This window comes from Schistocerca gregaria, chromosome 1, assembly GCF_023897955.1.
Source record: "Schistocerca gregaria isolate iqSchGreg1 chromosome 1, iqSchGreg1.2, whole genome shotgun sequence".
In the NCBI taxonomy this organism is placed as follows: domain Eukaryota; kingdom Metazoa; phylum Arthropoda; class Insecta; order Orthoptera; family Acrididae; genus Schistocerca; species Schistocerca gregaria.
Window position 1 is genome coordinate 621,243,861 of NC_064920.1, and position 23,340 is coordinate 621,267,200.

General features: G+C 38.7%; 1 protein-coding gene across 8 annotated transcripts in view; it reads right to left on the bottom strand.

Annotated features, from left to right (window-relative positions):
- Window positions 1-23,340, bottom strand: part of LOC126359421 (leukocyte tyrosine kinase receptor) — an 815,186-nt gene that overhangs the window by 281,734 nt on the left and 510,112 nt on the right. For all 8 annotated transcript variants that reach the window (XR_007566229.1, XM_050007634.1, XM_050007633.1 and 5 more), the window contains 2 exons: window positions 21,522-21,678; window positions 14,583-14,727 (listed from right to left, as the gene is read on the bottom strand). Coding sequence is in view for 7 of the 8 variants with exons in the window: in XM_050007634.1 (XP_049863591.1) it covers window positions 14,583-14,727; window positions 21,522-21,678 (302 nt within the window). In the remaining variant the exon portion in view is untranslated. The remainder of the gene's footprint in view (window positions 1-14,582; window positions 14,728-21,521; window positions 21,679-23,340) is intronic.

Consider the following 23,340-nt stretch of genomic DNA (forward strand, 5'->3'; position numbering starts at 1 on the left):
TTGTATGCATCAAACTGAACTGCACCTAAACACTTCCAAAACTGCCTATTTATCAAACTCGGCAACCACTGCTCTGTTAACACAGTGAAGATCTGCAATGAATAGACTGATGGAGATATTAGTCTTGCTGTGTATTTGTAAACGCAATTGTCTCGGTTGTTAATTGTTGTGATATTGTTGTTACCTCACTGTGGAAATGGGAACACATATCCTACAAATATAAAACAATGTTGAATATCAAGTGCAGACACCAAGGCATACAAAAGAGGAAGCTTTTGTGGTCTAATGTTTATTTCACTTAAAACATCACATTTTTTGAGGCTGTGGTCAACGTGTGAAACTACTCACTGCTGTTTCATCACCACATGCAGGAGGCTTCTTCAAAATTAAACTGCTAACTGAATCAAAATTTCGTGGGGACCTCATGTTTATAGGTGCATTATAAGTTGTATTAAATGTATGTTTCCCACAGATGGGGATCTAAGTGTCAACCTCTCAGCCCTTACAGAAGTCAGATAGTAAGGATGATGGAAGAGCAAGAGAAAATATTGAGCGAATCAATAAATTTCTTAACTGTAGGACCAATAGCCAAAATGAGTACAGGGAGCTGCTAAATGTAAACTTGTGGCACTGTTGGTTAGGTAAGCATCTACCATGGCAAGGCTGTACCACATCAGATGGAAAAAATTGGTTTTTAATTTTCCTGGGGCCAAGAAACACATAAACAGCAAAATTGTCTCCATTTTTAATTGTCCTGTGGCTAAATTCTGCAAAAAAATGACGTTGATTTACAACTGTTTGAGACTGGCACAAGACGTATTCAATATGCTGTCCATCGTTTTCTGCCATAAGTTGAAATCGAGAAACAGTATGTCCTACAGCAGGTTGGAGTGTCTCAGAGGACACATTCAGAATGTGTTGTGCAATGTGTGCCTTCAATTCAGCTACAATCATAACTGGAGAACTGAACACAATATCTTTCAGATAACACCACAACCAGAAGTCATATAAATTAAGACCAGGTGATCTTCACAGGAAGGCTGCAGGAAAATGATGGCTGATAATTCTAGCACTTCTGAACTGCCTCTGCACCAGCCACTTCACTTGGCATGCAATGTGTGGAGCAGCACCATCTTGTATAAAAATGATGCTACCCACACATCCACACTGTTGAAGGGTTGGAATGGCGTTGGTGTGCAAGACACTCATAGCGTTTACCAATGACAGTACATCCAACAAGGCTCCCAATGTTCATCTCTCCCATAAAATACAGCCTTATGGTAAACAATGCTGACAACATGCATCACAGAGTCAGCTTTGCAGAATGATGTGGTACAGTTTGATGTGCATGCCGATTTTCTGTTGGCCATATTCTGCAATTCTGGGTATTGACATCCTTGGAGATGGAATTGAGATTTCTCTGTTCACAAAATGTTCCATGCCGACTCACTGTCAATTTCCGTGCAAGAAAGACATTCCAGAGTGAATGTTTATCGTGCTGGCAGGTCAGCAGGATGCCGTTTATGGGTGCTTTTATATCGGTAGGAATGCAAGGATGTTTCACACAGTTTCATGCACTATACTTGTAGGTATGTCCAACATTCAAGCAATTCTCTGTGCACTGCATGTTTGCATGTCTACACTCGGACTCTCCTGCAATGCTGGGGCCACATCTCTGACAGACATTGAACCAAATGCTTTCCTCCTCCTACCACACTGCCATGAAACAATTTTGTATTTATTTTTCTCCTAGCCCATAGCATACTTTGGGCCAATGCCTTTTTTATGCCCTTCAGTGCCCAGAACTTTCTTGTAAAAGAGATTACCAGCAGTGTGAGATCCATTACGGAGACAGCCAAGTGTGTATTTTCTGTTGTTTACAGCAGCATTTATTGGTCAAATTTTCATTCCAATACGTTTTCCCCTGCATCAATAATATGCTGTTCAAAATTGACATCATTCTGAGCAGTAGTTCTCCTGCTATAATATTTTGAAACTGGAATGTTAATTCTAGACGTGCAAGCCACACTTCTTTCAAAATAATACCACAGCATCTTAACTTTTGTCTTATAGTGATAGAGCCTTAGTTATAGTGACAATAAATGCTAAATTACTGGAAATTGCAGTCTTTAAATGGAAGTTAGGTAGATGCGAGCAGAATCATCACAGTAAATGCTGTTTTCCCTTTATGTTTTCCTAATATTATTTTTGCTTCAATTACACTTTTTCATAACTGTTCATGGCCATTCCTTGTTATAAGTTTTTAAATTACTATTGTCAGCTACACTCCTGGAAATTGAAATAAGAACACCGTGAATTCATTGTCCCAGGAAGGGGAAACTTTATTGACACATTCCTGGGGTCAGATACATCACATGATCACACTGACAGAACCACAAGCACATAGACACAGGCAACAGAGTATGCACAATGTCGGCACTAGTACAGTGTATATCCACCTTTCGCAGCAATGCAGGCTGCTATTCTCCCATGGAGACGATCATAGAGATGCTGGATGTAGTCCTGTGGAACGGCTTTCCATGTCATTTCCACCTGGCGCCTTAGTTGGACCAGCGTTCGTGCTGGACGTGCAGACCGCGTGAGACGACGCTTCATCCAGTCCCAAACATGCTCAATGGGGGACAGATCCGGAGATCTTGCTGGCCAGGGTAGTTGACTTACACCTTCTAGAGCACGTTGGGTGGCACGGGATACATAAGGACGTGCATTGTCCTGTTGGAACAGCAAGTTCCCTTGCCGGTCTAGGAATGGTAGAACGATGGGTTCGATGACGGTTTGGATGTACCGTGCACTATTCAGTGTCCCCTTGACGATCACCAGAGGTGTACGGCCAGTGTAGGAGATCGCTCCCCACACCATGATGCCGGGTGTTGGCCCTGTGTGCCTCGGTCGTATGCAGTCCTGATTGTGGCGCTCACCTGCATGGCGCCAAACATGCATACGACCATCATTGGCACCAAGGCAGAAGCGACTCTCATCACTGAAGACGACACGTCTCCATTCGTTCCTCCATTCACGCCTGTCGCGACACCACTGGAGGCGGGCTGCACGATGTTGGGGCGTGAGCGGAAGACGGCCTAACGGTGTGCGGGACCGTAGCCCAGCTTCATGGAGACGGTTGCGAATGGTCCTCGCCGATACCCCAGGAGCAACAGTGTCCCTAATTTGCTGGGAAGTGGCGGTGCGGTCCCCTACGGCACTGCGTAGGAACCTACGGTCTTGGCGTGCATCCGTGCGTCGCTGCGGTCCGGTCCCAGGTCGACGGGCACGTGCACCTTCCGCCGACCACTGGCGACAACATCGACGTACTGTGGAGACCTCACGCCCCACGTGTTGAGCAATTCGGCGGTACGTCCACCCGGCCTCCCGCATGCCCACTATACGCCCTCGCTCAAAGTCCGTCAACTGCACATACGGTTCACGTCCACGCTGTCGCGGCATGCTACCAGTGTTAAAGACTGCGATGGAGCTCCGTATGCCACGGCAAACTGGCTGACACTGACGGCGGCGGTGCACAAATGCTGCGCAGCTAGCGCCATTCGACGGCCAACACCGCGGTTCCTTGTGTGTCCGCTGTGCCGTGCGTGTGATCATTGCTTGAACAGCCCTCTCGCAGTGTCCGGAGCAAGTATGGTGGGTCTGACACACCGGTGTCAATGTGTTCTTTTTTCCATTTCCAGGAGTGTATTTCATTTCTTATTGCTAAAATCGCTCTTCAAATGACCAACTTGAATAATTTTCAACAATTTTCAGGGAAACACTATCTATTAATTCGTTTGAACTGTTAACGATGTTACATAAACCATTTGTAGGTTCAATTTGGGTGGTTGCATGATCAACTGGATGAGTGCTCCACTCATCTGTAAAGTTTTTGACAAAAGTTTCACTTCTTCATCATTTGAAAGTTGCACTCTCATACTTGTACTATCTTCACTCAAGGATAAAGAAATGATTATTTCAAACATGCATTGATTTCATCTGTTAAGAGTTGATTTTGGAACAAATGGAAGTGTTTACCAGAAACATCCAGATTGTGTAAGTAATGCACCTCCCATTAATTCTGGATTACCTCAAAGACCTAGAACATTCTTGAATCTTTTGGAAGATTCTGTACCAGTTTGGAACATTCTGCACCATTCCCCAACATTCTGGAAAGAACAATCTGGCCTGTCTCAGCCACTTCAGCACTCAATTCCACACTGCTTCACCATCTTCCCAAAACAAGTCCACTGGGTGTGATGCCCTCTTTTGACACCCATAGCTTCGGACCCAACCTCCGCAGTTTCAAACCAAACCTTCATGAATGGGGGATGGAGGACTACCGAACCACATAGCTCCCATGATGGTGCAGGAGGGTGTGGTGGAGTTATAAAACCATGTATGGACACATCACACTTACATTTTTTATGTCTTCATGTACAAATGCCATTTAAAGACACTCATATTTTTATAACTAACCCCTACAGATCATAAACAGCCTCTTCTTCATGGAAGGGAGATGGAAAGTTACCACACTATGCAACTCACAGGGGGCGGCAAAATTTGCTTGGAAAGTTTTGTGGCACATACAGACACACCACACTTACTTTTATAACATTATTATTACTATTGTTAACTTTCACATGAAAGATATCTGTTTCCTCTAATTCATACAATGGTGACAGTCAACTGATATCATACATCACTCTAATTCAATGTATGTATCAGTTATGCAAGAATCTCTTTCTAGATTTCTCCAGCATGTATTTTTCATGAAAAGTTCTTTGGTTTCCAATCAAGTGCCAAGGTTAAAAAACTGAAACATTTTTATAAATTGCATACTTATCATCACTGCAACAGCATGGTATAGATAATGAGTATGCCACTTGCCAAAACTTTGTGGTATTCCAACTCTGACAACAGGCTGGAAGTCTCAAAGCTTTCCATCAGATTAATCAATAAATTCAAAAAAACTGTCTCAGATGTATATAACTGGGATACAAAGGAATGCTTTTCTTCTCTCTCTACTATACTTTTTTACATCTTTTTTCTTCTGGTAAATGTCCAATAATAAAATTTGTGAGCTTTAATTTTGTTTGCACTATACACAACATATTTGAATTTCATATGAAAGTTCAACTTCATGATTTTTTGCACACTTTTTTACAAGCAATAGTTTTATGTCACATGTGACTCTGGAATTATCATTAGAAATACAACAGGGGACTAACAATATTTTTGTCTCTTAACACATTCAGTAATAATATTTTTTTCATTAAGGAAAAGTAAGAGGTATAAAAAATGCAAAAGAATGTAATTTTCAAAGAAACATTGACCAGGACTCCAATATATAACAATTCATATCTATTTTTGGACTAGTATCATACTAACACCCACATCTCTGGCCCAGGTTGTTAATGCACATTTTTTCAGTGGCACTCGACTCAGAGGTATGCTGGTTCAAATTCAGGTGGTAGAAAATTTTCATTGCCTGTATTGTCTGGTAGAGGGATGAGGGGTGGTGGCATAAAGTTCTCGATCACCAGTTTTTCTGCCAATGTCCAGGATTAAATTCCAAACCTCTTTGCAGTGACTCAGGAAGTCAGGGTACGTGACACTGTTGATTATCCATCTTTCAAATGGGGCATTAAGCTCAGTGGTCCCCTTGTTGCTACTTATGAGGGGTAGCTATGTAATGGCACTGGGTTTCACCCTTTCCCTTCCATTTGTCAATAGCAACACAATCCCAACCCTTCATTGTACAAGCACTCATCACAGTCATTTACACAGCACAGATACACACATGATACTTCATAAAAAGTCAGGGGAAGGCAATGACAAACCACCTCCATCAGGACCAGGATTCCTGCATCTGAGCCCCTGCACTCATTCCCTGAGTATGGGTCTACTCTGAATTTGATCAGATTGTGTTTTTGTTGTTGTTGTGGTCTTCAGTCCAAAGACTTGGCTGATGCAGCTCTCCACGCCACAGTGTCCTATGCAAGCCTCTTCATCTCTGAATAACTACTATAATAAAGAAAATAATCAATTTTTGACAACATGATGTAACTGGATAGATAAAAATCTACTCACCAAGTAGTGGCAGGAGAAAACACACACACACACACACACACACACACACACACACACACACACTAAAAGAAAAATATTATCTGTGTTCTCCTGCTGCCACTTGGCGAGTAGATTTTTATCTATCCAATTACATTGTACTGTCAGAACAACTACTGAAACTTACATCCTTCTGAATCTGCTTACTACATTCATCTCTTGGTCTCCCTCTATGATTTTTAATCCTGGAGGAAATCCAGCACTACACTGGTGACCCACGGATGTCTCAAAATGTGTCCTATCAACTCACCCCTTCTTCTACTCAGGTTGTGCCACATATTTCTTTTATCCCCAATTCTTTTCAATGCCAGTTCATTAATTACACAATCTACCCATCTAATTTCAGCATTTTTTGGTATTGATCAGACTAATGCTCATCATTACAGACTCCATTTACAGAATACTGTAGAAGTGATTGCACATCAGTGAAACATAAGACATGCACCTAAGAAAAACAAACAGAATCTACTGTGAACACAACAAAACTTCCAATGAACAATAATCTAAAAACAGTACTACTCTGGCACAAATGTATTCACTGTTCTAACATAAAAATTTTCACTTTCCCATGTGCAGTATAAGTTTTAGAAATGTAATGCCAGTATTTAGAAAGAGAGCTGAAAAACATAGTGTATGTATGTTTATATACATTTATTAGCACTGCTCTGAACTGACATCATACATTTTCAAGAGGTGACATAAAACAAAATTTTAAACAAGCCATAAGAGTATTGAATCAATAGTTTTCTGATTGCAATGGAGATTGGTGACAATCCTGATGACGTGAAACTGCTGGGGATACAGATGGCTGTGAGAATGCTTACATTTAGAGTACTGCTTGGAGCAATCACATCCAGACTTGGTACACATACGATTTATTATCTGGTAAACAAAAGAATACTATCTGACTACAACGCTTTATAGATCGCGTAGGGCAGGGAAGGTCATGACAAGTAGACATACCTTAGGAAAACATTTATCATAACTTAGCACACTTTTCACTATTTGATATCATCATGTTTCTCCCACAGGCAGATCAAGAGATAGTATCAGGATGATCTGGTCAGCTCAGAAGAAGACAACTACCATAAAACCAATATCATACAATATTACAAAATCTTTGAAAGACAACTGCAGTAACACAGCCCTCTTACATTATACTAAAGAGTGAGGTTGGGAAAATGCACATAGTAAAAAGGAATATGCCAAAATCATGGCAATGAAATTCAATAAACTTCTGATAAAAGTTAACACAAACTCCCTAATGAAACTGAAACCTGAACGTAAAAATCTCTATCAATCCAAGAGTCGAAAGAAGCATTACATCAGTAAAAACCAAGTCTTGGTGAAAATATGGATGGAAGTATATCAGTGACACAGTTTGGATATACCCACATACACTGAGGTGACAAAAGTCATGGGGTAGTGATATGCACATATACAGATGGCACTAGTATCGTGTGCACAAGATCCACAAGGGCACTGCATTGACGGAGCTATCATTTGTACTCTGCTGAATCATGTGAAAAGATTAATGATGTGATTATGGCCACACAACAGGAATTAACAGACTCTGAACGCAGAATATTAATTGTTAATAAAGGATGGGACATTCCCATAGGGTAGTGATATATGCACTTGTACATATGGCATTAGTATCATGTGCAAATGATCCACAAGGGCAGTGCATTGAGGGAGCTGTCATTTGTACCCAGGTGATTCATGTGAAAAGGTTAATGATATGATTATGGGCACATGACATGAATTAACAGACTCTGAATGCAAAATAGTAGTTGGAACTAGAGGTATGGAACATTCCATTTAGTAAATCATTAGGGAATTCAATATTCTGAGATCCCTAGTGTCAAGAGTGTGCCAAGAATACTAAATTTCAGGCATCATCTCGCACATGGACAATGCAGTGGCCATTGGCTTTCACTTAATGATGTAGATAAGCAATGTCTGCATAGAGTTGTCAGTGCTAACACACAAGCTACACTGCGTGAAACTGCACAAATCAATGTGGGCTGTACGACAAATGTTACCATCAGGACAGTGGAGTGAAATTTGGTGTTAACAGGCTATGGCAGCAGATGACCGGGGTGAGTGTCTTTGCTAAAAACTTTGACATTGCCTACAATGGCATTCCTGTGCTCGTGACCACATTGGTTGGATTCTAGATGACTGGGAGACCATAGCCTGATCAGATCAGTCCCAATTTCAGTTTGAAAAAATTGATGGTAGGGTTTGAGTGTAGTGCAGACCCCCATAAAGCCATGGACCCAAGTTGCCAACATGGCACTGTGAAAGCTGTTGGTTGCCTAATAAATAATGGTGTGGGCTGTGTTTACATGGAATAGACAGGGTCCTCTGGTCCAACTGAACCAATCATGGACTGGAGATGGTTATGTTTGGCTACAAGGAGACCATTTGCAACCATTCATGGATTTCATGTTCCAGAACAATGATTGAATTTTTATGGATGACAATGCACCATTTCACTGGGCCACAATAGTTTGCTATTCGTTTGAAGAACATTCTAGGCAGTTCAAGTGAATGATTGATCACCCAGATTGTCAGACATGAATCACATAAAAAATGCATAGGGTACAATTGAGAGGGAAGTTTGTGCACAAAATCCTGCACCGGCAATACTTTCACTGTTATGGACAGCTACAGAGGCAGCATGGCTCAGTATTTTTGCAGGTAATGTCTAACAAATTGTTGAGTTGCTGCACTACGCAGGGCAAAAGGAAGTCCAACAAGATATTAGGAAGTATCCCATGATTTTTATCACCACAGTGTACAGTTCAATCAAAAATTTGGACAACTGAAAAATTTCCCTAACTCTGACCCACAGATATAATTCAACCACTCCACAAAAAAGGAGCAATCCAAAAAGAAAAGGAAGCAAGGGCAATCCAAATAACTACAAAGGTATATTTCTGCTGGCTGCACATACAAGAGCTTCTCCAGAATTCTATACAGGAGAATTGAAAAATACTTAGAGTGAGAATTAGGTGGATACCATGTAGACTTCACACCACTGAAGAATCTGCACAGAACAAATAGCTTTCAAATTAATCACACAATACAACAGCAAACAAAACAAGCCTATTGCAACGCCATTTTTAGATTTTAGGAAGGCATACGACTGTGTCCAGAGACCAGTAATATCGAAAATATTAAGAAATTTCAGATTCTGCACAAAATTAATCTCACTGATAGCACTCGCATTAACCACCACAAAATCATAATGAAGCTCTGTAGGGAATTTTTCAACAATCCAACAACAAGTTAAAACTCCATAGGAATAACACAGAAATTAATATAACAATGGAAAATCCAGGATGGAATGTAACAATACCAGAGAAAGTAAGTTGCCACTCACCATAAAGCGGAGATGCTGAGTCGCGATAGGCAGTGTGGTTTCAGTTCTCTGAGACTGCAGACGTGTGTGCAAGTTGTGTTTGCGTGAGTGTGTGTGTGTGTGTGTGTGTTTACTGCTGACAAAGGCCTTAATGGCTGAAAGCTATAATTGTGTAAATCTTTTTGTTGTGCATATGAGTGACAACTTTCCTTCTCTGCTGTTATTACAGAAATTAATATCACAATTTACTTTGAGAAAACAGAAATTACATTACCTGACCCACCATTTGTAACTAAAATCACAACATGAAATCAAAATCAAAGACAAATTGAAATATTTAGGGAAAACTATAAGATAAAACCTTACCACAAACGTGTGACAGAATGCACAAAGTGATCAGAGCACAATATATCAGCAAGAATACATACAGCAACGCTATGAAACAGTTACATAATAGGAAAAAAATCACTTTTTAGAACAATTGAAAATGCAATAACAGAAAGAATAAGCCGTATAGAATGAGGAATCATTGAATATAAATAAACAATAAAGACCAAGAAAAAGGAAATTTGCAACTAACTTCTGACGGAGCAATCTGCTAGGAAATAGAATCAGCAATGATCAAGTCAAGGTGGTACACCTTTCATTCTTGAGGCTTATTACATGACATACGAAAACAGAATCATCATTAGAATTGTAGAGAAACTATGGAAGAGTAAGAGCAACAATGCATGGATTGTTTGTTAATTGCAATGGATATTCATACAAAGTCGGAAAAAGTTTAGGTATCAAAAAGAATTCAACTGATTTTGTGCTTTTCTTGTTACTTCTTTCTGGTGTTCCAGGAATTAGCTGTCTTACAGCACTCTTGAATACCTGCTCAGCCTAGCAGTTGCACCAGTGCTGCACATGTTTTTCTGAAGTGCCAGAGGACACAGGTATCTGATATTTGCCTAGCTCAGGACCATGGGGAGGGGCTTTTGGGCAAGTTTATTAAAACAGGTTCTGGTAAGAGGTTTGGCATTTGTCTTTGAATAAAAAGTCTTGGCCATGATGTCATTTTCCATAATATGGTTTACTTCCAATTCTGATATATTTCCACTACTGGTTATAATATTAACATGTATTAGTAATGATAATAGTTACTAGAGCAACTCTCAAAACAGATCCACTTCCTACCACTCTGGAATCAAGTGTGTCATCTGCATCAAAATGTCAAGGACTTCATAAAACTCCAAGTTCAGTCTGGAGTTTTTTTTTAAACATGGCTATTCTTATGGTGTCAGTGATCAGAGGTTTGTTTACAAGTAATATGCATTTTTTGTGTTCCAAAAATTTATGTTTTCTTGATAACTATGTGGTTGTAAATTGGGCTGTAAGTCTACATCAAAGATCATTTCTGATAAGCTGTAAAATACAACCTATTTTTCTTATCTGTAGAAGTTATAGGATGTCTAAAATGTTATCTGTCAAAATATTGTGTGAACAGTTTGAGCAAATTGTAGATGAACTACAAAGTTTTACTGAATCTTATAATGTTACACATTGTCAGTGCAGCTCCATACAGATGGAGGATGGATGGCCACTGTCACCATCGAAGTGAGGCAGTAGCCTTGGAGCAGAGAGCTGTTGGGATTGGCCAGCAAGTTGGGGCTCATGAGTGATTTCCTGGAGACAGAGCTGGAAATGTGACAGTTGGCTGATGGACAGCCATGACTGTGTTTCATTTGCTGTCAACGTGAGGCCTCATTGCAGCTGGAGCGAACAATGTTTGCCTTCATACATCCAGGGGATATTGTGCAGCTGGGAGTGAGCAGATGCTGGCTGAAGGATGTTTTCGGTTATGGCAAGTGGAATGCAGTGTGTATAGGTGACTTGTGCAATCTTGTCATGGAAACTGTTGAGCCTGTGAGGGCATACTTAGGTAAACAAAGTTTTATATTGGTGAAACATGGAAAGGCACTGTCATGTCTAGAATTTTTAGAGCAGTGCTTTATCTTATTGAACTGTATTACTGGTGAAACACGATGCGGCCATTGTCAGGCCTGGAATTTATAAAAGAGTGCTTTAACTGTTTGAACTGTATTTTAGGGATATATTTGCCTGTTACTGATGTTGCTTTCCTGTGTGCCTTTGTTACAGGATGTACATTTGGTTAATGTGTTGCTGTAGGCTGTGTCTGTTTCTGTTGTTTGTCAGTTGTTTGCTTAAGGTATCAGCCTTAGTAGGTAGCATTTTAGGTTCTGGAACAAGATCCTTGGTTGAGTGCCCTTGTGTCATCCTGCTGATAGATGTGTTGCCATTTTATGAGGTAATCCGTGGTTCCTTTATTGTAAAGTTTTGATCTCAGTCGGGAAAAATATTGATACCTGATGCTGTGTATAAGGTTAAGATTTTCTGATTTTGTGTGTCTGTTATGACCATTTTGTAAAGCTGAATATTTGTGTGAGGCAAGAGTACAGTTTTATTCTGCATCCACATTTATACTGCGCAAACCACTGTGAAGTGCTTGGCAGTGGGTACGTACCGCTATACCAGTCATTATGGTTTTTTCCCATTCCATTGACATATGAAGCATGGGAGTAATGATTGTTTGAATGCCTCTGTACATAAATTAATTAGTCTAATCTTTTCCTCATGATCCTATGTGAGTTATACACAGGGTACTGTAGTATATTCCAAGAATCATCATTTAAAGCTAGTTCTTGAAACTTTGTTAATAGATTTTCTTGGGGTAGTTTATGTCTAACTGTCTTCCAGTTCAGTTCCTTCAGTGGAGCAAACAAACCTATGACCATTCGTGCTGCCCGTTTCTGTATACATTCAACATCCCCTGTTAGTCCTATTTGGTATGAGTCCCAAACACTCCAGCAATTTTCTAGAACTGGTCACACAGTGGTTTGTAAGTAATCTCCTTTGTAGACTGGTTGCCCTTCCACAACATTCTACTATTAAATGGAAGTCTACCACCTGCTTTACACACAACTGAGCCTATGTGATCATTGCACTTCATATCCCTACAAAGTGCCACACTCAGATATCTGTATGAGCTGGCCAATTTCAACAATGATTCATTGATATTATAGTCATAGGATACTATATTGTTTCCATTTTGTGAAGTGTACAATTTTACATTTCTGAATATTTAAACAAGTTGCCAACCTTCGCACCACTCTGAAATCTTATCAAGATCTAACTGAATATTTATACACCTTTTGTAAGATGTTACTTCATTGTAGACAACTACATCATGTGCAAAAATTCTAAGGTTACTATTAATATTGCCTGTGAGGTCACTAATATACAACATGAACAGCAAGGGTCCCAACACACTTACCCTGGGACACACCTGAAGTTACTTCTACGATGACTGTTCATCGAAGATAACATGCTGAGTCCTCCCTATTGAAATGCCCTAAATCCAGTCACAATTTTCAGTTGATACCCCCTGTGAACATACTTTTGACAATAAGTGTATTTGCGGTAATGAGTCAAAAGCTTTATCGAAATAAAGAAATACTGCATCTACCTGACTGCTTTGATTCAAAGCTTTCAGTATGTCATGTGAGAAAAGGGCAAGTTGGGTTTCACATGATTGATGTTTACGGAATCCAAGCCGGTTCTGTTCAAGATACATCATTATGTTTGCATTCGGAATACACTCCAAGATTCTACAACAAATTGATGTCAAGGATGTGAATCACTTCTACTGCCTTTCTTGTAGACAGGTGTGACCTGTGTTTTTTTGCAAAAACTGGGCACTGTTTTTTGTCTGAGGGACGTACAATAGTTTATAGCTAGAAGAGTGGCTCACTTAGTTGCAAATTCAATGTAGAATCTGATAGGAATTACATTGGGCCCTGGAGCTCTGTTCAATTTTGACAATTTCAGATGTATCTAAACACCACTGACACTAGTACTTATTTAAATCATTTTTTCAGTGGTACAAGAATTAAATCGGTGCAATCCTCATTTGTAAAGAAACATTTGAAAACAGAGTTACACAATTCAGCTTTTGGTTTGCTCCCCTCTTGTCCATGTATCAAGATCATTTGATAAACTGAACACTAGATCCTACTTATCTTTACTCATGCATGCTCTCTAATTTATTATACTGAATACAATGTTTAATAAAATAGGTTTGCATTTGAATAACAATCTGTGCCTACATAACCTCTACCACTTTCACTCCCATTATGATCCTGTGCCACACTGGAGATGAAACAGCTATAAAAGCACCGAGCGGAAACTGATAAACATACAACTGAAAACGATAAGTTGATTTCATCTGTTGGAAAAGTCATGGTCAGTTATTTATGGAATGCAATAGAAATACTCCTTACTGATTGTCTTGGAATGTGTAAAAGAACAACTGCAACATGAAACATTAGTTTTCTGAGCTACCTGGATGAAACAATACATTGAAGAGACCGTGATTGTATATGAAAAATATTTCATAAGGACAAGGAACATACCTACAAATATGCCATGATAACTGGACAGCTAAGAAGTTTGATGGGCTAATTCTAGAAACTTTCACCATCTTCTCTGCATGTGGTACCTTTCAACTGTTCTCATATTTAAATAAACTGAGTACCTTAAGAATGTTTTTTAGTCCACAGAAAATGTTATACCAATCATAGATTGGTGATATACACATTTTTCAGAATCACTTTACAAGAACGGAATCCACACACTGGAAAATCAGTGGACATAGTATACAGATCTAAAGGGAGCTAGGCCAAACAGTGTATTGTAAAAGATGGGAGGGGAGGGGGATAGAGGGAATGCAGAGAGTCTCTCAATGTTTCACTACCAGGTCATGACATTTTTACTTTGCTAAGAAATAAAAACCATTTAAAATTTAGCTCCAAAAAGGAAAAATTATAATTTTTAATAATGATGAGTGTGCACAGTTAGTACAAACTGCACTTCACGCACTGAACTGTGTACATCATCTGACCATGTCCATAATTACTGATGCCTTCTATCTTTATCTCTGTCAAGCAGTTCTAGGATACTTAGTGCTCAAAAACATCACTGAAAGAAACAAATTTTTAATCTGTTATCTGTAGTTACATACCTTACATGCTCCAGTTCCTTCTTGCCCCACTAGAACATAAATTCTTTGGCCCTTGTCCAACTCAATTATGGTACGAGCAATAGCACTGTAACTTGCACCATATGCATCAGAACCCGACCCGCCACTTGCTCCTTTGGCTATAATCCTGTTCAAAGAGACAAAAATGAACTACAGATCTTCTGTGAAAACAATGAAAATAACAGAAGGAATGTGTAATGCACTAAAAATAAAAATAAATGTGATTCTTGAATTTCTCCCGGCGTATTTGATAATCAAAATATCCACGGGTGTACTGCCGGTCTATAGTGCCCAACAGGCACAATATTTCGGCGATCAAACATGTCGCCATCATCAGGTGAACTGACGAACTGAGCTCCTGTGAACGCGCCGGCACGGAGATCCGTACGCTATGGCTGCTCAGGGGGAACTGGGTTCGGTCGCGGCGGTGGCCGATTTAAATACCCTCCGCCCGCGGCGCGCTCCGCACTCCCTCTGCCTTCCGCGCCCCACGCTACCGAACCCAGTTCCCCCTGAGCAGCCATGGCATACGGATCTCCGTGCCAGCGCATTCACAGGAGCTCAGTCCGTCAGTTCACCTGATGATGGCGACATGTTTGATCGCCAAAATATTGTGCCCGTTGGACACTATAGACCGGCAGTACACCCGTGGATATTTTGATTATAAAAATAAATATTTATTCCTATCTAGATGGTGCATCACTGAGTGAAGAGCAGTTTACATATTCAATCATAATTTAAATACATAGTTATCATAAATGACAGTTAAAAAACAAGTGAAATGAAATTTAATGTGGAAACAATCTTTGGAAATACTGCTGGCATCTAACTGTTGAAGATATATGAAATAATTTTCAAAGAAGGTGATATTTTTATTACTAATCCACATCTAGATCTTCAGCAATAAATACTTCAGTTGTTTCTTCAGTGAGGTTTACATTGAGCAACATCAGAATGAAATGTGATGAAGTTCAGTGTAGTAGACACAGAATGATGAAAGAACCAATGTGTTTTTCTAAAGAAAACATCAGTTCACACAGATGTTCTCACATATTAAATTGAAAATTGGGTGCTGTAATGGGAAATCCTCCTCTAGCACTACTTTTACTCAACAGTAGTTGTCAATACCTGTAATATTTTTCGAATTTTGAACAAGTCAGTACTATCTCAGCTGCTTTCCTGAAAAAATGTCATATAATTTTATACACAATACCTTATACTTCAAGCTAAAATTAGTGAGAAGGAATTACTTTATTTTTGATGTTACAATCAATAAGTACTAGTTTTGAATGTACAGTTAAAACTGTTATTTTTATAAACATTTGAAATTATGAATTATTTGGCACACTTAAAATTTCTATTATTAATTATGCAATATACTACGGTTTATTGTGTTTATTTCTGGATTCATTTATAAAATAATAATCGAAACTAATAGAATTTCATTTGTTAAGAAAAACAGTAAACCTTTTGGAATATTGTTATTACCATCAAGTGAAGGAGTAGTAAACACGCCTGTGATGCAATCGGATGTATTTTGGGCAAACAACATAATTTCGGCTTTGTTCATGTGAAAATCCAAAAGTCTGTGTGATATACTAAAATGTGATAGAATAAATTAACGTTACAACAAAAATTCTGCAACAACAATCTTCAAAAGTATTTAGATCAGTTCATCCATGAGGACCTAAAATGTGAGAATTTCAGCTTCAAGAATCAGGCCCCTAGACAAAAAGAAATGGAGCCAATTCTACAAGAAAAGATAAGTGAAGTAAAAAGTTTATTGTAATCTTACTCCTCTCTCATCTTCAGAAAAGACTTTACTTATTGTGAACAATTGCTGCAACTAGGAATGGGGTGTAGATCACAGTGCTCTCCCCCCCCCCCCCCCCCCTCTCTCTATCTATCTCTCTCTCTCTCTCTCTCTCTTTCTAGCTTGAAATTAATTCAATTTTTCTGATCTTTGTTTTAGCTATGGCCCCACATATTACTGATTTGCAGATGCTTCAAACAGCACTAAAATTTCATTTTAAAAATTTTTTTTTGATTATGTTCATAATTCAATCCATTAACAGTCAAATTATTCTGGATCATACTGCTGTAAACAAAAAGGCTGGCAGTAAATGAATGAAGCACAAAAAAGGGATCAGCTTAACAAAATGAATATGGATTCCCAAACAATAAGTTTTCTGGTTAACTTTCAAAAGCATTCAATGTCTGCGTCATAAAATTATGTTGGAAATTGCAAACAAAATGTATCACTTCAGTATGAAACAAATTTAAGGATAAAATCAGAACCAGTATTTTATTTACAGATGAGTTACCAACAACATAAGGGGGTTCCTCAAGGCTTGATTCTTAGCCCATTACCTTTCTGTTCGATGTGCATAAATAGAATAAAAGTGAAAATCATCAAAAAATAATACTGGATTTGTGTTTTAGTTACAAAGTCTATAAACTTGTCATACATATCTTTTTCTAATATTTTTGAAATGCAAGAGGAAATTATTGGGGCCTTAAGTTATTTAAATCATCCCTCCCATCTTTTTTATTCATTGGAATAAGGGAACAATCACTGTGGCAGCAAGAACAACCTACATACAAACATACATACATTAATATCTTAGTTCATAAACAAAGAGATGAATGAAAAAGTGCTGCATCATGCTTAAGTTTAAATTTATTACTCCTCTGCTACTAACTTTATTTATGATAAATTTTGCAGACAGTATCCACAAATGCCACTAAATGCACCTACAAAATTATATCATGTTACCATACATAAATCAGGAGATATGTCATCATAAACATTTAGATGCATGAAAAACTGCATCATGCATGGAGTCTTATTACTCCAGTCAACTTGAGGAAACCCATGACACCTGGCAGCACTTTTGACAGCTTTCAACTGTGAAGCTCAAATGGCTGTAGGTAAAAGCCAATAGTTGTTTATAGTACTATGAAGTGGCAATGCCACAGAGATGTTCACAAAATTCTATTATAGACATGATGCGCCTAGTATGTGCCTAGTATGCAGGCGTACTACGTTCCTTAATCTGGATATTCATGATGCTCTTGTTAATACTCGTACTTCTGTATTTATTGGTAGAATTGTTCGGTTATCCACATCTAGAAGTCGAAATCCATCATTTTCTAGGTTTTGTCATGACTGCATGGAAATGAAATCTTTTCGATATTACGCTACAAACACAGATCATTTTTTGTTTTCATTTCTAGCAGAAAATTGGCAAAATGGGTTTCATGGACCAAAGTGATCCAGATTTGACACATAAAGCCCTTACCCCAGGAGGACTAACGTAGGAGGGTTTATAGTGCTTTAGCTCTTAATATTTATGGATATACAGACATGTTTGTTTTATAAGCCCCCTGCAGTACACAATGCCAACACAACATGTATGCTGTGTTGGGCTTGTATTGGCCTGCTTAGCTGGGCTACATGAGAGGCATGTTGTGGGTGTACTTCCAGCCTGCTTTATCAACTTCTTTTGCTGGGGCTATACTTGTGGATGGGCATACCTGGGGGAAAGTTGACATGCATACAGAAGTAGATGGGGAGGGTGTGGAGGGGGGAATGGAGGGGGCAGGAGGGGGTGGATATATAAATGTATAAAAAGCTGAGCATATGTATGTATGTATTTATGAGTAAGGACTCACTCCAGGCCCCTGGACTGAGGTGGTCCAAATCTGCAACACAAACTCGTTGCCCTGCATGACATGTAGGCTGCCCAGAGCAGGGAGAGGGGGGGCAGGAAGGAGTGGGCAGGAGATGCATAGAGAGGGGACAGAAGGAGCAACTTATGGGCATCAATGCTGAGGTTATCAGCACAAGGGGCAGGTGGGGGGGGGGGGGGGGATGGATAAATGGAAAGTGGGGCTGGAGGAGATAGACAGAGAGGGACAGGAGGAGGGGGCAGGAGATGGACAGAGAGAGAGAGAGGGGGGGGAGTAGTGGAGGACACTGACAGAAAGATGGAAGGAAAGAAGAGATGGGCTGAGAAGTAGGAGGAGGAGATGGACAAATACAGAGGTGAGGAGGTGATAGGCAAAGAGGAGGGAGTGGGGGAGACAGGCCAAGAGATATACGCATTATGTGTGACATATGAGTATGCAGGGGAAGCCACGGGGAAAAGGTTGGTATATACAGGGTCTGGCAAAAAGGCCTCCTTTATTTCCAAAGGTAGAGTTACAAATAAACAAAGAGACAGAGAAAATACTTTTAGTTGTCAACAACAAAAAGTATTCCCTTTTACATTAGTTGATTTTAAGAATCATGTTAGGTAAATGATATTCTTCACTGTTGACACTTTAATCAAGTGCTTCCCCAAAATTGTCTCAAGTTTTTTGTGTTATTTCAAATGGAATGGCAATCACTTCCTGGGTGATTGCCCCTTCAAGTGAAATGGAAGCCACTTCCTGGATGATTTCTTCCTTAAGTGCTTGCAGGGTTATGAGGCAATGCTTGCACATTTGAGCCATTAAGTGCCCCAAAGATTTTAAATCAGGTGACCTTGAGGGTCAGGTGATGTCTCTTCATGATGATAGAAGACATCCAGGAAACAGCTGTCTCAAAATTTCTGAAGAATGCAGAGGTCTATGCTGTGACTCCATCTTATGAAATAAGACTTCTCCCACTTCAAAGACCCAACAAACTGGTTTAACTTAGGTTGAAGGATGCTGTCTAACATGTGACAGTAGCAACATGAATTACCCTTGCTTTTATGCCATCTTATCTGGAAAAAAAATTCAGGCACCAAATTCAGCAATGGTACAGTGAAGTTCCTGAGAGTTTTCTGCTGCCCAGTAGTGGAAAGCTTGTTTATTTACGATACTTTACCAATGGAAGTAGGCATCATCAGAAGAAATCAAAATAGTGCCAGAGGGAATTTTTGGGAGAATTTCCTCATGCAGCTCTGCGAGTTTCAAATCTCTTTCACTTAATTATTTGGCAACCTTCGTTTGGTATGAGTGCATGTAAAGATCTCTGTGCAGGACTATTCTTACACTCCTATCAGACAATCCCAGGGCAGCTGCATTTTTAAGTATTGAATGCTTTGGAGGTCGCTGTATAGATGCTCCACCATGCGCCACATTTTCGGATGAAGTTTGCATGGACTCTGCACCATCACTGAAGACCATTTACTTTTGGATTAAAGAATTTAAATGTGGTTGGTCAAGCACCAAATACAACTGAGGTCACCACAAAAGAAATCATTGACAAAATCCATGACATATTAAATTAATATTGGCAAATAAAAATTTGTGTGATTGCTGAGACTGTAGGCATTTCAGCTGAGTGCATGATATCCAGCACAGAGAATTTGCTATGAGGAAGCTGTGTGTGAGTGGGGGCCGCAATTGCTCACAGTCAACCAAAAGCACATTCAGCACAACATTACAACACAACATCCAATGATGTTTAATAGCCATACACATCAAAGTCAAAACAGCACTGGTGAAAGTGCACTGAAGAAAGCAAAGAGAATTTTTTTCAGCTGTTAATGTGATGGCCACTGTTTTTTGGGATTAGAAAGGAATAATCCTCAAAAAATTAACACAAATACAGGAATGATACATACAAACTTGCATAATCCTTACATAATAATGAGCATATCAAGTTTAAATATGAACTGCTTATGATTTTACATTATCCGGTAAACCTACATTTACAAACTCATCAAATGAATGTTGGGCAGGGAACTGGCAGGATAAAAATCTTAATCATCACTTGAAAAAAAAGATCATAATTAACTAATAAACAATGGAGCTTTCTGAATGTCATAAATGGATTAACTTGTGGATATACACAGGCCTTACTTCGTTCGTCATTTATGCAAGACATCATTCTAGTTTTCTACCTTTCAAAGTAGGAAGGTATGCTGAAGATAGCATATTGATTTCTGCGTAGTAACATAGGTGACATGGAGGAGATGAATGAACATGAGAGAGAATGCTTCTGACAATTTATGTTTACACAAAACTAGAATTAAGCATATAATTTTCTCGAAGAAATATGCAAGTATAAGTGCTGCATATTCATCTAGTCATAAAACTGATCTGAAATACTCACTAAAGTGAGAGTGTTGTATCTCACTAGAAAACTAAAATCTTCATTACTGTAAAACATCTACGATTTGAAAACTGTGCATTCTTCCACACACACTTCAGGTATAATGATAAAGAGTTATTGTGCTGAAGCAAAAGATGTTTTTCCTTGGCAGAAGAAGGTTATTCAATGTACATACAGTCTACCTGCTGCAAAACATACCTCACAGAAAATTACATTATGTCTGTACACCTTTCAGATCACTATCAACTAGAATTAGTATGAAATACATTAGTATGAAGTACAATCTCATGGTTCTCTCAAAGAACAGGAACATAAATTATGTACCAAGTTCCCCTGAACTAGATTAACAAAAACATAAAAAATAATGAGTGCTGGTAAATATTTTATTAAAATACTACCATTTGCCATTAGGTGGCTGAAACTAAGGACATCAAAGAGAAAAGAACTGTGGCCAATGGAAAAAATGCAGATTACTTTCTGAACGGTAACATAAATAATCATGTCATTTCATAGTAAGTTAGTAACTTGTGTCCTCACAATACTGAATAACCTGTACACAATAACTTTGAGCAGTGTGTTTTTAAACCTAGTCTCTGTATTTTATGTTTGAGAGCTATTTTATGGTTCAGAAATTATAAAATTACATGTATATGCAATTATTTCAACTGATGTCAGAATTTACTCCCATAACAGAACAAAATGAAAGCTACATTTTATAAAAATTAAGCAGTCACAACAAGATATCATCAAATAAAAATAAAAAATAAAACTGCTATAAATAAATGTAAGCTAGTAAATTAAGGTGAAATTCTATCAAATGACTTATTGCTCACGTGTAATATCCAGCCTCAGGAACAATCCATTCCTGAATTCCAGCTTTAGCACCAGTGTGGACAGTTACTTTTGTTTCATCTGTGCTATAAGCAAAGTTACAGTCTTCTTGTGTTGGTCCCTCTGGTCCACGTTTATTGCAAGTAGTCAGGACATAATCTACAGACAAACATTAATTCAGTTTGTAGTTGAGCTAATGCTGTAGCACAGGTTAAATTATAATCTCACAAAAAACAGAGGGAGATTTAAGACATCACTGATAATATCTACTTTGGGGGGAACCAAAAGTGATGTTGTTGTTGTGGTCTTTAGTCTAGAGACCGGTTTGATGCAGCTCTCCATGCTACTCTATCCTGTGCAAGTTTCTTCAACTCCCAGTACCTACTGCAACCGACATCCTTCTGAATCTGTTTAGTGTATTCATCTCTAGGTCTCACTCTACACTTTTTACCCTTCACACTGCCCTGCAATACTAAATTGGTGATACCTTGATGCCTCAGAATATGTCCTACCAACCAATCCCTCCTTCTAGTCAAGATGTGCCACAAATTTCTCTTCTCCCCAATGCTATTCAACACCTCCTCATTAGTTATGTGATCTACCCATCTAATCTTCAGCATTCTTCTGCAGCACTACATTTTGAAAGCTTCTATTCTCTTCTTGTCCAAACTATTTATCGTCCATGTTTCACTACCATACATGGCTACGCTCCATACAAATACTTTGAGAAACAACTTCCTGACACTTAAATCTATACTCGATGTTAACAAATTTCTCTTCTTCAGAAACTCTTTCCTTGCCATTGCCAGTCTACATTTTATATCCTCTCTACTTCAACCATCATCAGTTATTTTGCTCCCCAAATAGCAAAACTCATTTACTATTTTAAGTGTCTCATTTCCTAATCTAATTCCCTCAACATCACCCGATTTAATTCCGATTTAATTCGGCTACATTCCATCATCCTCCTTTTGCTTTTGTTGATGTCCATCTTATATCCTCCTTACAAGACATCTTCCAAGTTATTTGCTGTCTCTGACAGAAATGGCCTGTGAAATTGACCATGCCATGAATCACTTGACCAGTAGACACAGTTTTGATTTTTATGTGGATGAGGCACCCAGTCTTGAAGTAATATTCTTCCTAACAAAAATTAAAAAAAAAAAGAAAGATACAGATCACAAGAAATTATTTTTAATGGGTAGGTAACTGGTCTGTAGCTTTGTAATTTTCCATCTTCATTTAAAACAATTATCCTGTAACAGCCGAACTGCAAAACATTCACATACAATTTAAAGTCATAATCACTGTTAGCATTAGTAAGAGTGTCAGAGCTATGACTTTTTCTTTTGAGGATAATTTCAAAAAATAGATATTTCTTCCTGAGGAATGTTTCTGCTAGACCTGAAAACACTGACTGAGCCAGCTTCTTTAAAAACAACTGAAAGAAAATAAACTGTGAAGGCTTGAGGTATTGGATTCTACATGTGAAAACCCATAAAGTACAAGAATATAAAGTTGAACTTCAGTAACCATATAGCTCTGTGATATGAAAAAAAAAATAGTGAAAGTGTGAAGACATAAAAATATCAAAGGCCTTTTATTGCAACATAAAGAGGTATACTTATATTATTTGGCTTTTACAGAAATCTAGGGTGTTGTATTAATATTAAAGAATGAGTTCAGTTTAAAATCAGATACAAATTATTAAATAATTAAATGCAAAAGAATGAGGTAGAGTTGCCTACCAGTACCTGGAGGTGAAAAATTCATATTGCCAACACACACATAGAAAAGCCCACAACATTGTAGCTTTTAGAA